Source organism: Spermophilus citellus (genome assembly GCF_964194105.1).
Source record: "Spermophilus citellus genome assembly, chromosome: 1".
Classification (NCBI taxonomy): domain Eukaryota; kingdom Metazoa; phylum Chordata; class Mammalia; order Rodentia; family Sciuridae; genus Spermophilus; species Spermophilus citellus.
Window position 1 is genome coordinate 168,026,700 of NC_138182.1, and position 15,229 is coordinate 168,041,928.

At 33.8% G+C, this 15,229-nt stretch overlaps 1 protein-coding gene across 1 annotated transcript in view; it reads right to left on the reverse strand.

Annotated features, from left to right (window-relative positions):
* Window positions 1-3,228: 3,228 nt before the first annotated feature.
* DTWD2 (DTW domain containing 2) overlaps window positions 3,229-15,229 on the reverse strand; it is a 146,505-nt gene continuing 134,504 nt past the window's right edge. Inside the window, exon 6 of the mRNA XM_081299110.1 lies at window positions 3,229-7,449. Coding sequence (XP_081155236.1) covers window positions 7,279-7,449 — 171 coding nt within the window. The 3' untranslated portion in view covers window positions 3,229-7,278. The remainder of the gene's footprint in view (window positions 7,450-15,229) is intronic.

The following is a 15,229-nucleotide window of genomic DNA, read 5'->3' on the forward strand; positions in this document are numbered from 1 at the left end:
TCCAACTTATTTACTATACAATACCCATTCCAATAATTTTCTGTCTTCATTAATATTGACTTCTAGTCAATGACCACACCAATATTTCACTAACTACAGTCCGGCTGTCCTTTTCCCTCCTTATCCAACCTAGATTCCTAAGTCTAGCACCATAACAATTTACTCCCTATCAACACCCCAATCTAATTGTTTCCTTACTGGAGAATATGGCACTCACATGCAAACATGCACACACACAAATCACATCACCATGGTGGCCATAATTGCTTCAGTTTTGAAAGGGGCAAACAACAATGTCAAATACTACTCTCCTTCCAGTAAGTTCCCCCACTTCTTCTAGATTAACTAGTTTATGTCCCCTTGCTCTCCATACATACATCTCAGTATCTCTCTTTACACTTATCTGATAACTTGTTACTTTCTCCAGCAAAGGAAAAAAATGATAAAGAAAGGTAGACATAAGCAATGGGAACGTGGAAAATGACTTAATTCTATAGACTGAGCCTATGGGTCAGCACTTAACATGTTCTTAAAGAAAAAACTTACACATAGTATTTCTGGTCCTTAATATCCCTGTAACAACATATTTTTCATAAGATTGAGAAGTGTTTGTCCAAGATTCCTCTTTGATAAGAGGAAAACAAATTGCACTGACTGAAGACTACAGAGCTCAGTGGTTTCAAGGTCTGTTATATCAAGTTCTAGACAAAATCAGCTGCCATGGACCAGAATGGTCAAAGTTGCTTTAGGTTACTTGGCATATTTTTAAATCTTATTACAATTATAAATTTTCACTCCTTTGGATTTCACTTAGACACTCATGAGTAAGACATACAAAACAGGGATTTAGAAACCTGATGCAATCCAACTGCCAGTTAAGAGCTAGGAGGTGGTGCTCAGGCAAGACCTTCTGGAATTTCCCCTACAATCCCCAATAAAAGCTGGGGCACAAAGAAGGAAGGTGTTGCTCTCTTCTCTGAGAGGACCCTCTCTCTCTCTCTTGAGGATGCTTCCCCGACCTTCTTCTTTCTCTTGTAATAAACTTTGTCAGATTGCCAGTCTTAATATCATGTCCTTTAAAAAAAAAATCCTCTCCTTTGATCTCTTTGAACTATTATTCCTCTGAAACGCCTTTCCTAACTTGTGACTAACTCTTATCACATCCTACTACAGGATTCCTTTTGTGTCAGTTATGTATATTTGGAATTATTTTATTATGGTCAAACTCCAATCATCAGAATTTCAACTTGTTGAACACAAGAATTCTGTCTTCTACATCAGTTAATTCTCTAGTACTTAAAATAGTACCTAATATATAGTAAATGCTAAATAAAAATATCTAAATATAGATATTGGATGGTTTATTGAACTGATTATTAAGAACTAGTAATTAAGTAAATCAAGATCTATTTAATAGGAGACATAAAAGATTTTACAGAAACTGCTTGAAGTCTGATTTTTATATGGATATTCAAGTCTATTTAACATATCCATTATCCAAAATAACGATAGATGCAGGAGAATATATTTAATACCCAAGAGACTCTGTTTCTGCTGCTAAATACTAGAAATGATTCATATATCTCATATTAAATATTTGTTATTTCAGTAATGGGATTATTGAGAGTTATCAGCAAAATAAAACATAGTAATTATATTTTTAAAAATTATTTTTGGTTGTAGTTGGACACAATGCCTTTATTTATTTTTATGTGGTGCTGAGGATTGAACCCAGTGCCTTGTACATGCTAGACAAGCGCTCTACCTCAGAGCCACAACCCCAGCCCCATAATTATATTTTTAAAAAAATCATTCAGGTAACTTTTGTTACCAACAAAAAATAACAAAGGCATTATCCCAAATGACTTTATTATTAGCAATGTAACTATTCATTTTAAAATTAAATAAAAGTTTGACATTATATTAATAATTTATTGAACATTGGATATAACAAATAGGAAATGCTTAGTTCTAAGTAAAAACTATTATTCTGTTTGATCAGTGAAGGCTTTAATAAACTAGACTAAATTAAAGACCAGTACCCTTAAAAGAAATGAAATCATTTAGTATAAATGAAAAACCAAAACCTGACATTATAATTCACTTTTATTACTATTGCAACTTATGAAATAAACACTTTTTGAATTAAAGAATTAGTCACCTTTTAATATGTTTTACTTCGTACTTGTCTATTTTTACCATATTTACTAAATGGATTATTTTTATAGACTAGATATGTTTTGAGCGAAAGTCTTGGGTGGTGTTGTTTGCCACACAGAATTTGAATTTGCAAATCCTAAGAGTTACTAAAAAACTAAGTATTAAAATATGATGTCAAAACATTAGTTTTGTTTCTATAATCTTTGATAACTACACATTTTAGTCAGCTTTTTCATGGTTATAAATAAAAGATCTGATCAGAACAATTTTAGGGAAGGAAAAGCATATTTGAGGGTTCATGGTTTCAGAGATCTCAGTCTATAGACAGATAGCTCTTCCTTGGGGCTCCAGTGAGGCTGAACATCATACTGGAAGAGTGTGGCAAGGGGAAACAGCTCACATGATGATCAGAGAGCAGAAAGACTCCACTGAACAGATACAACACATAAACCTTAAAGGCATGTCCTCTAGGACCCATCTCCTCCAGCCACACCTTACCCACTTTCAGTTACCATCCAGTTAATCTCATCAGGGGATTAATTCATTGATTGGGTTAAAACTCTCATAACCCAATAGTTTCGTCTCTAAATTTTGTACTGTCTCATATGAGCCTTGGGGGGATACCTCACATCTAAACCATAATATTATAAAAACTGGAAAACAGGACATTTATATTTTAGACCCCAAATTGAGGTTTTTAATATACAATTTTAAATGTTTCTTCATATATTTTACTAAGGAAGAAGCAATTTTAGAAGTAAAACTCTTAATAAAACCAAAATAGTAAACAAATATGCTTATAAAGTTTGATGACCATATTGGAAATCACTATCATTTTTCATATCAACTCATGTTTCCCATAAGATGACATTACACACACATACACACACACATAAAAAGAGTTTTCCCCCCTTTAAATAATAAACTTGAAAGTAAAAATGGGCAACTGCTATTAGCATGCAAAATCAATGAAAAATATACTTGTGAAGAAAATAATACTTAGGCAGATGTACTTTTTAAAAAATGTTTTAATTTCTTAATATACCTCTAAAGAAGAAAAACAGTCGTACAGTATAATTTCTTATTCAAAATGTTATCTTATCAAAGTATATTCATATCAAAGGGTATCTACTTCAGTTGTATAAAAAATCTTAAATTAAAAAAATTTTAAAAATAACTCTATGTTCTTAGTTCAAGTGAATAATTGTTAAAAACTGAAAAATTAACAAATAATTGTTTATTTCTCAAAAAAAATTTTTTTGAGAGCAAAGTAACAGGATTTATTAGAATAGAACGAAGGGAGGGGAGGAGGGAAAGAAGAGAGAGAGGAAAAGTGAGCTCCAGAAGGGGGAGGAGTCCTAGGAGAGGGTACTAATGCTTTTTTAAAACAGTAAGAAAGATGCTATGGTTTGAATATTTGTGTCCCCCCAAAATTTACAGCCTGAAACTTTAACCCCCAAAGATAATGGTATTAGGAATGGGACCTTTGGGAGATGATTTGATAATAAGAGCAAAGCCTTCATGATTAGTATAAGTGTAAAAGAGACTTTAAAGATGAGCTCTCCCCCACCACCAGGTGAGGATGCAGCAGAAGGCACCATCTCTGAACCAGAAAGTGAGACTTCTCCAGACACGGAATCTGCTGGCACATTGATCTTGTACTTCTCAGGCTTCAAAACTGTGAGAAAGAAACACCTGTAGTTTATAACTACTCAGTTTGGTATTCTATTAGAGCAGAATCGACTAAGACAGGAAGGAAATAATCAGTGTGGCATAAAAAGTCATGGAGTATTCTGTGATTGCTACATAAATTTTAAATACAAAGTTATAATCTATTCAGACCTCCTTAGGACCTTTAGCAAAGAAAAATACTTATTCAAGGTACATGAATAATTTATAAAAACAAAAAGACCTAACATACACGATAAGTTTAGTGGGAAAAGAAAGGAAACAATGGGGGTGATGAGAGAGAAAGAGGAAAGAGGATTCTAGGAAACAAAGTATGAAGAAAAAAGAGGGAAAACATGCTTTAAACCAATCCAGGAAATCCAAATTTAGATTGGGTGAATTAAGAACTTACTATTAATTCTTTTTTTAAAAGCCTACTTATAGGATACAATTAAATGCAAAGTCTCATTACATCTAAAACATAGTATTATTTATTTATAAAAATATCCATTCATACCTGTTTTAAAGAAGTAAATCTGCATAATAAACTACAGTTATATGAAAGTTTTTAATTCACTGGGCTGGGAATTTAGCTTGCTGGTTGAGCATTTTCCCAGAACATAGAATTCCCTGGGTTCAATTCCCAGAACAAATTAAAAAGGAAAAAAAACAAGAAACTTTTGAGTTTACTACTCTGATCCAATCTTTGATTGTAATATCAATAAAATTTACTTCTATACTAATAAACAAATGCATCCAAGGGTCAAAAATTTATCCATAAGAAAGAAAATTTGATAAAGAAACAGGAAGTTAAGTACTTTTCTATATAATTAACAAACAGTGTTAGTAAGGCGTGTGTTTCTTCTAAAATCTTCAAAACAAAACCTAAAATATGAGCAGTCTTATTTAAGGAAAGCTGTGTTTGGAATCTTAAAGTTCAGGAGGATAATTTTTCCTAATATAACTACCGAAGTCCACATACAATTGATCACAATTCTAGGTATAGAAAATTGCCACATACTGAGATTTAGTTTGTATACTCTAGTTTTCAACCCTTATATATGTGAGAACCTCTCAAAAACATCCCTCAGTACACATAGTGATTTTGAACCTATCATAAATGGGTTACGAGCATAGTCATCTTGTGCATGAGGAAATACTATTCTCTGAGTTAACATGATTCAAATCACAACTCACAAAATAATCTATACTATATCAAAGTGCAGTTAAAGTGTACACATAAAGCCAGCTATCAGCAACAAATCCAAAAACATGAAACTAATCTGGGAAACTCCAGTAAACATAAAGCATGTGAATTCAAAGACCAACTAATACAACAAAAATGTAACAATTTTTAAAAGCCAAATTAAATTTGTAGTTAAAATATTCACACAATTCTACATACTTTGAGAATTTTTAGTAATTAAAAACAATAAAATTAGCCAGGTCTGGTGGCACACACCTGTAATCCCAGTGGCTTGGGAGGCTGAGGCAGGAGGATCATGGGTTCAAAGCCAGCCTCAGAACTTAGTGAGGCCCTAAGCAACTTAGTGAATCCTGTCTCTAAATAAAATACAAAATAGGGCTGGGATGTGGCTCAGTGGTCAAATACCCCTGAGTTCAATCCTTGGTACAAAAAAAAAAAAAAAACCTGATAAAATTAATAATGTTTAAAAAGCTTCATAAGAACAGGTGACTAAGACTGCATGCCAAAGAAGATCAAATGGAATCACCTTATTATTAGATTAAATGGAATTGCCATGTTAACATGTCAATAAAAATAATTTTAAAAAATAATTAAAATCAATTAAGAAATCAGTAAATAATTTGGAAAACTATATAAACTTTCTTGAAAAAAACATTTATATATTTCCCAAACAGTGAAATTTATGCTTTTCAAGTGCTCAAAAAATACTCTCAAATGCATTTAAAAGATAAAAGTATATTTTTAAAAGTCAATATAAATTGAAGTTTTGAAAATATAAATGATATCTTATGTAGGAGTTTTTTTTAAATCAGTAATAACACTAAAGGTAATTTGTGAAGTTTAATTTTAACATAAAAATTTACTGCAAGATTATTTTAACCCACTTGTTAAGAAACAATTACACATTATTATTTCTTCTTTAATACCAAATAATGTTAATTAGGTATTAATGTTTATACCTAATTTAAATTAGGTATTTTAGGTAAACGAGCTAATCTGTTTTTTAAATCCAAAAATAAGCCAACAATGAAAAATAGGAATCTAACTTTCGTTCATTGTTTTAAAGTATTTTCTGCATAGTTTCCCCAAACATTAATTATGATTCTAATTGTGACCAGTCTTATAGCTTCTAGTAAGGATCTAATCTAGGTCAAGGATAAGCAAGTAAATGAGCATGAAAACTGTATGTACTAATTCTAAGATATATACTCATTTTATGCACACACACATCTTCATCAAGCTTTCCTTAAATTGTATGTTTAGTTTTTCCTTCCAACTTAACTCAGGATTAAAGGGAACTCTAGAAGTCATAAATAGAGACCAAAACCAAGTCCCTTATTTTTGCTAAAATGTCAATCTAACTGTAGCAGATTTAAGGTGGATGTAAATAAACATTGTATATATTTCTCTTAATGTTATTCAAAAATATCAGAAAATATTTCCCTGGGGGCTGCAATTTGATGTTTCAAATAGAAAGTTTCACTCATTAAAACAGTTTTAAATAGCCTTACTTACAGATATGTGTTCTTAAAATAATGGTTGTGTAATATTCTACTTCAGTTATTTCTATATGGGAACTTAGTAAAACCTAGTTTATCAGTTAGTCAATAAACCTGTTCAATGAATACTAATAAATCTAAATTTATCCAGAATAACAAATGAGAATACATGCTATTTCAAAATAACATGCATCTCTTTAAAAATTCAGGCAATTTTCAGAATACTTAAATCACGTTGGCTGAGTTGAGGTTTAGTTTCTATAGAATAAAGTTTTCTTATTGTTTTATACTCTTTCGTGAAATAAAAATTTGATTTAAACTAATTGATTATAATTACTTTCTTTTGCCTTGTACAGGATGCATTCCATTATTGGCCTACACCTAGTTACCCAGAAATATTAATGGAACAATATTGTTTCAATTAGGCACAATTTCTTCCACTTTAAAAATGAGGACTTCGGAGCCTAGTTCTATAACTAGTCATATTTTAAATTTGGATTTAAAAAATGTAGTAGAGGCACATTTTTTTTTTAACAAATACAGTATGAAATTTTGCTTTTCAGAGTCAGTGAAATTTTTTTATGTTGTTTTTATGGCTATTTGCTTTACTTCCTTCTTTCCAACAAGATTAATAGCAATCTTCATTCTTTAGAGTTAGAAACACACAGGCCTAAATTGTATGAAAACATAACATGGTATTGCCAGGTAAAGACAGGTAATCTAACACCATAAGAACAATTTGTACTAAATTTTAACACTATTCATTAACAGTTCCATTTTCCTGAGTTTGCGTTTGTTCCTTGGCATTGGCTTGGGATATAATCCATTTTTCAGAAGATATTCCTTGCTGAGGCGAATTTGAGCACCATGCTGAAGTTGGAAAGAGCATAAAGCTTGAAGAGGACGAAGCAAAGTCTGTTAAGGGAAGAAAAAAAAAAAGACACTGAAAATTTATCTGTGACAAATCATGATACAATACGTTTTTCTTTCAAAAACAGAGGGAATATTGCCCATATTTCTAAATGGAAAACAAAGTTTAAACTATGTTTTATTCAAGCATAGTAAAAAATTGTTGCTCTAATACTAATTTAATCTATAAAAAACAGACTAAAAGAAACTTTTAGATACAAAGATAAGCACATTGAATTAGTTAACTCAGTTTCAGTAACAAAGAAATGCAAACTTGCTGACAAAGACAATTAATGGGTGACAGCAGGAGGTTAAGTGGTTTACTTCTTCTCTCCAGAGAGTCTAGGATCACATACAAGTTAGATACCTGGGCTTTAATGCATATGAAATCATCCTAACTACACGTGTAGTGTATCTGTCTAAATTACCCTATAGGGCCTAGCATGTAATATAAACACATAAACTGAGTGGATTTAGACGCTAACAGTGAAGGAAGGGGTTGTAATATAACTATAGTACACACTCTACTGAAAGTTATTTAAATTTAAAAAGAAATTTTAAAAACACTATGTCAAGGTTTTAAATACATTTTGAATTGGATTGTTTTCTTGGTCTTGAAACTCCTGCTTTAAACCTTTTAAATAGTAATAGCAAAAAAAAAATTTTACTATGTAAATAGTAATAGCAACATTTTTTTTTACTATGTTTGAATAAAACGTAGTTTAAACTTCATTTCTCTTGTCTAATCCAATGAACTTCTATTCTTCCCTTGTCCCCTCTTATTGTATATTATCATCCACACATTGGAGAGAACATTCAGCCTTGTTTTTTTGAAATTGGCTTATTTTTCTTTTCTCTCTCTCTTTTTAAAATTTATATATGATAGCAGAATGCACTACAATTCTTTTAAAATATTTTTTTAGTTATACATGGACAGAATATCTTTATTTTGTTTATTTATCTTTTATGTGGTTCTGAAGATCAAACCCAGTGCCTCATATGTTCGAGGCAAGCGCTCTGCCACTGAGTCACAACCTCAGCCCTACAATTCTTATTACATATATAGAGTACGTTTTTTCATATCTCTGGTTGTATACAAAGTATATTCACACCAATTTGTGTCTTCATACATGTACTTTGGATGATAATGATCATCATGTTCCACCATCATTTCTAACCCCATGCAACATCCTTTCCCCTCCAACCTCTCTGACCTATCTAGAGTTCTAGAGTTCCATCCATTCCTCCCATGCTCCCTCTTCCTATCCCACTATGAATCAGCCTCCTTATATCCAAGAAAACATTTGGCATTTGGTTATTTGGGATTGGCTAACTTTACTTAGCATTATCTTCTCTAACTCCACCCATTGGGATTGGCTTATTTCACTTAGCATGATAATCTCCAGTTCCATCAACTTACTGGTAAATATCAAAATTTATTCTTCTTTATGGCTGAATAATGTTCCATTGTGTATATATACCACATTTTCTTTATCCATTCACCTGTTGAAGGGAACCTAGGTTGGTTCCAAAGTTTTGCTATTGTGAATTGAACTGCTATAAATATTGATGTGGCTGTGTCACTGGAGTACGCTGATTTTAAGTCCTTTGTGTATATACCAAATAGTATATAACTGGGTCAAATGGTGGTTCCTTTCCAAGTTTTCTGAGGAATCTCTGTACTGCTTTCCAGAGTAGTTGCACCATCTGCATTCCCACAAGCAACATATGAGTGAAACTTTTCCCCCACAGCCTCCACAAAATTGTTACTTATATTCTTGATAATTGTCTTTCTGACTGGAGTGAGATAAAATCTCAGTGTAGTTTTAATTTGAATTTCTCTAATTGCTAGAGATGTTGAACACTTTTTCATTTCATATATTTGTTGACCATTCATATTTCTTCTGTGAAGTACTTATTCAGTTCCTTTGCCCATTTTTTGAATGGATTTGTGTGTGTGTGTGTGTGTGTATGTGTGTGTGTGTTACATTTTTTAAGTTCTTTGTATATCCTGGAGATTAATGCTCTGAGGTGCTGGTGGTAAAGATTTTCTCCCATTCTGTAGGCTCTCTCTTCATGTTATTGATTGTTTCCTTTGCTATGAAGAATCTATTTAGTTTGATACTATCCCATACCATCACATTTCAAGTTATTGATTCTTGATTTACTTCTCACACTTTGGGAGTCTTGTAGAGGAAGTCAGTTCCTAAGCCAACATGATGAAAAATTAGATCTACATTTTCTTCTAGTAAGTGCAGGAGCAGGATCTCTGGTCTAATGCCTAGGTCCACTTTGAGTTGGTTTTTGTGCAAGGTGAGAGATAGGGATCTAATTTCATTTTGTTACATATGGATTTCCAGTTTTTCCAGCACTTTTTGTTGAAGAGGCTATCTTTTCTCCAATGTATGTTTATGGTGCCTTTTTCTAGTATGAGATAACTGTATATATGTGGGTTTGTCTCTGTGTCTTTTATTCCACTGGTTTTCATGTCTGTTTTGGTGCCAGTACCATGATGTTTTTGTTAATACAGCTCTGTATTATAGTTTAAGATCTGATATTGTGATGCTTGCTGTATCACTTTTCTTGCTGAGGATTTTTTTGGCTATTCTGTACCTCTAATGTTTTCAAATGAATTTCAAGACTTGCTTTTTCTATTTCTATGAAGAAAGTCATCAGAACCTTAATAGGAATTGCATTAAATCTATATACTGCTTTTGGTAGTATGGACATTTTGACAGTATTAATTCTGCCTATGAAAGAACATAGATCTTTCCATATTCTAAGGTATTCTTCAATCTCTCTCTTTAGAGTTCTGTAGTTTTCATTGTAGAGGTCTTTTACTGTTAGGGTCTATAAACAAGTCAGGATGGCACCTGGCATTTTGCCAGAGGGAGTGGTTTGTGAAGTAACGCCAGTGAGCCATTAAGTGTGGAGATTCCTTATTAGTTGACTGCTGTATCTAGTTTATGTTAATTAAGATAAGCTGTGTGGAATGTATATATTTATGAGTTCTAGAAGTTTTCTAGTGAAAGTTTTTGGATCTTCTAAATATATAATCATGTCATTGGCAAATGGTAATAGTTTGAGCTCTTCTTTTCCTATTTGTGTCCTTTAATTTCTTTCTTATAATTGTTCTGGCTAGAATTTCAAGGACTATGTTGCATAGAAGTGGTGAAAGAGGGCATTCCTGTCTTATTCCAGCTTTTAGAGGGAATGCTTTCAATTTTTCTCCATTTAGAATGATGTTGGCCTTGAGTTTAGCATATAAAACTGTTACAATGTTGAGATAAGTTCCGACTATCACTAGTTTTTCTAGTGTTTTGCTCATGAATGGATGCTGTATTTTGTCAAATGCTTTTTATGCATCTGTTGAGATAATCATGTGACTCTTGACCTTAAGTCTATTGATGTGACAAATTACATTTATTGATTTCTGTATGTTGAACCAGCCTTGCATCCCTGGGATGGACTCCACTTGATCACGGTGCACTGTTTTTAATGTTTTTGTATGCAATTAGCCAGTATTTTATTAAGAATTTTTGCATGTATGTTCATCAAGGATATTGGTCTGAAGTTTTCTTTCTTTGATATGTCTTTGTCTGGTTTTCGTATCAGGGTGATACTAGCTTCATAGAATGAGTTTGAAAGGGTTCTCCCCCTTTTCTCTTTCATGGAATAATTTTAGGAGGATTTGTATTAGTTCTTCTTTGAAGGTCTTATAGAATCCATCTAATCCTAGGATTTCCTTTATTGATAGGCTTTTGACAGCATCTTCTATTTCATTCTTTTGTTTAAATTTTGTTGATTTGTTTAAATTTTCTACATCTTCCTGATTCCATTTCGGTAGGTCCTATGCCTCTAGATATTTGTTTATGTCTTCAAGATTTTCTATTCTACTGGAGTATAAATTTTCAAAATAGCTTCTCATTATCTGATTTCAGTAGTGTCCATTGTGATATTTCCTTTTTCATTGCAAATTTTTGTAATTTGAGTTTTCTCTCTTTCTCTTTGTTAGTGTGGCTAGGAATTTATGAATTTATTTATTTCAAAGAACCAACTTTTGATCTTCTTCGAAGGATTCCAACATGGCGGCGGGCGCGGAGAGATTAAGTCTCTGACCTCTTCAGCTGTGCGGGCATAGGGAGTCATAAACAACCTAAATCTGTTTGCTCAGGATCACTAGGCAATGCTGAGCTGACATGGATCTGGGGCGAACAGTCTGGGCCTCTCAGAACACACACTGAGCCCTGATCGGCTGAATTCAAGCTCCCGTTCGCCTGCTTCCCGCAGACAAACAGCTGTGACTCAGCATTAATCCATCCGGCTGAAACAACTGGTCGGCCCTTCTCATCCTATGGAGGTAAATGCCTACTGAGCCTTCATAAGTAGTGGCCACAGGTTTGAAACGGGGCTTGGGAGAGACAGTAAGGACCCACCTGCTGCATTGGTCGCCCGGCAAAGGGAAACGAACTGTCGCCATTTGTAAGAAACAGCACTATGGCAGAGAACTGACGTCATCAGACTGCGGCGGAGGAGATAACTTCATTGAAACCTGCGGCTACAGGTGTGTAATCCCCTAGCCTTCCCTCTCCACACATCGGGGAAACTTTAAGGGCCCCTCCCAGCTCTCCCGTGAGTGCTACAGCCAGCCCGAGGGAATCAGAGGTGGCGAGGGACCCGCGTCGCGGGACTACCGCTCCCACCAGGGCTGACTGCTGAGGTCTCTTGCACCAGCTACCGGGGGAGTGGCTACCAGAGGGCAAGTAAAATTCGCTGAGGATTCTCAGCCCCAAGCTCTACAAACTTAGGGTCTGAGGGAATGGCAAACTGGAAGAGTGTGCCCAGTCGTTCATGAAAACAGGGCTCCCAGGAGCAGCAGACCTGGCGTGTAGCCAGTATTGTGGTGAGCGGCACCCGTGAGAGGGGCCTGGCTAGAGGAAAAGTGGGTAGTGACTAGACAGAAGAGGAGGCCCTAGACACTCAGGATTGGAGACTCGCCCAGTCTGGGAGGAGCTGCTGCACAGTGATTGCTTCCGGCGTATTGACAGGAGAAACTTAGCCTGGTGGGCACAGCGCCACCTACTGGAAGAGAAGTTAATCAAACTCTAAGACTGCATTTATTAGTTTTTTTTTTCTTTTTTTCTTTTCTCTTTTTTTTTGATTTGGGTTTTTCTTTCATTTTCATTTTTTATTTCTTGTTGCTTTTTAAATTTTTTTTTACAATTTTTTTTAATTTTTTTTCTTCTAATTTTAGTTTTAATTTTTTAATTATTATTATTATTTTTTTAATTTTTTTCTTTTTTTATTTCCTATTTTTTTCTTCTTTTGTCTTTTCATTTCTCTTATCCCCCCTTCCTTGAATTCTACCTGCTTACTCTCATTCTCTTTAGTGACTTCTTCCCTTCCCTTCTAATACCTTTCCTCCCAAGCATCAAATAAATTTATAGGAGTAAACAGTAACTCAGCAGTCAAACAGAACAAGAAGTAACATGAGCAGCTTCAAAAAGCAAGGAAGAAAAGGAGTACAAACAATTCAGGACAGCCTAAATATTCAGGAGGACCTAGAGTCATCAGAAAAATGGTCATATAAAGAACTCAAGAAACACCTTAGACAGATGGAATGGAACCTTAAAGAGGATACAAGACAGCAAATTCAAGCAGCGAAAGAACACATTGAGAATGAATTACATACACAGATAAAACAAGAAGTTAAGCATCTTTATCAGGAGATAGAGATTATAAAAAATAATCAAAGAGTAATTCTAGAAATGAAGAAAACGATAAACCAAATTAAAAACTCAATTGAGAGTACCACTAACAGAGTGGAGCAAGTAGAAGCCAGAACGTCAGATAATGAAGACAAAATATATCATCTTGAAAACAGTCTAGCCAACTCAGAAAGGCTGGTAAAAAATCATGAGAAAAACATCCAAGAGTTAAGGGATAACATAAAAAAAACAAACTTACGAGTCATCGGGATAGAAGAAGGTACAGAGATTCAAACCAAGGGAATGAGTAACCTGCTGAATGAAATAATTACAGAAAACTTTCCAGAAATAAAAAAGGAAACAGATATACAAATTGAAGATACATACAGGACACCGAGCACACAAAATCACAGTAGACCAACGCCAAGACACATTGTTATGAAGATATCCAATATACAGAACAAAGAGAAAATATTAAAAGCTACAAGAGAAAGGAGACAGATTACATTCAGGGGTAAACCAATAAGGTTAACAACGGATTTTTCATCACAGACACTGAAAGCAAGAAGGACATGGAACAATGTATTTCAAACACTGAAAGACAATGGATGCCAACCAAGAATTCTGTATCCAGCAAAATTAAGCTTCAGGTATGACAACGAAATAAAAATCTTTCATGATAAACAAAAGTTAAAAGAATTTGCAGCCAGAAAACCAGCATTGCAAAGCATTTTGAGCAAAACACTACACGAGGAAGAAATGAAAAACAATAACCAAAACCATCAGTGGGAAGTGCCTCAGTAAAGACAGAGGGCGAGGGAAAAGATAATCATGGAGAAACAAACTAGATTTTTTTAAAAAAGGATAAATAATCAAACATGGATGGAAGTACAAACCATATATCAATAGTAACGCTGAATGTTAATGGCTTAAACTCTCCAATAAAGCGACATAGGCTGGTAACATGCATTAAAAAAACAAATCCAACAATATGCTGCCTCCAGGAGACACATCTGATTGGAAAAGACATACACAGGCTGAAGGTAAAAGGATGGGAAAAAATATACCACGCACACAGTCCTCGTAAGCAAGCAGGGGTGGCCATCCTCATATCGAATAAAATCGACTTCAAGACTAAGTTAATCAAAAGGGATAAAGAAGGTCACTATATGCTGTTAAAAGGAACCATTCACCAACAAGACATAACAATTATCAATATTTATGCACAAAATAATGGTGCTGCAACATTCATAAACGAAATTCTCCTCAAGTTCAAGAATCAAATAGACCACAACACAATAATTATGGGTGACTTCAACACACCTCTCTCACCATTGGACAGATCCTCCAAACAAAAGTTGAATAAAGAAACTCTAGAACTCAATATCACAATCAATAACCTAGACTTAACTGACATATATAGAATATATCAACCATCATCAAATGGATATATTTTTTTTTCTCAGCAGCACATGGATCCTTCTCAAAAATAGACCATATATTATGCCATAGGGCAACCCTCAGTAAATATAAAGGGGTGGAGATAATACCATGCATTTTATCAGATCATAATGGAATGAAACTGGAAATCAATGATAAAAGAAGGAAGGAAAAATCCTACATCACATGGAAAATGAACAATATGTTACTGAGTGATCAATGGGTTACAGAAGACATAAAGGAGGAAATCAAAAAATTCTTAGAGATAAATGAAAATACAGACACAACATATCGGAATCTATGGGACACAATGAAAGCAGTTTAAGAGGAACATTCATCGCCTGGTGGTCATTCCTCAAAAAAAGAAAAAAACAACAAATAAATGAGCTCACACTTCATCTCAAAGCCCTAGAAAAGGAAGAGCAAAACAACAGCAAATGTAGCAGAAGGCAAGAAATAATTAAAATCAGAGCGAAAATCAATGAAATTGAAACAAAAGAAACTATTGAAAAAATTAACAAAACTAAAAGTTGGTTCTTCGAAAAAACAAATAAGATCGACAGACCTTTAGCCATGCTAACGAAGAGAAGAAGAGAGAGAACTCAAATTACTAACATACAGGATGAAAAAGGCAATAT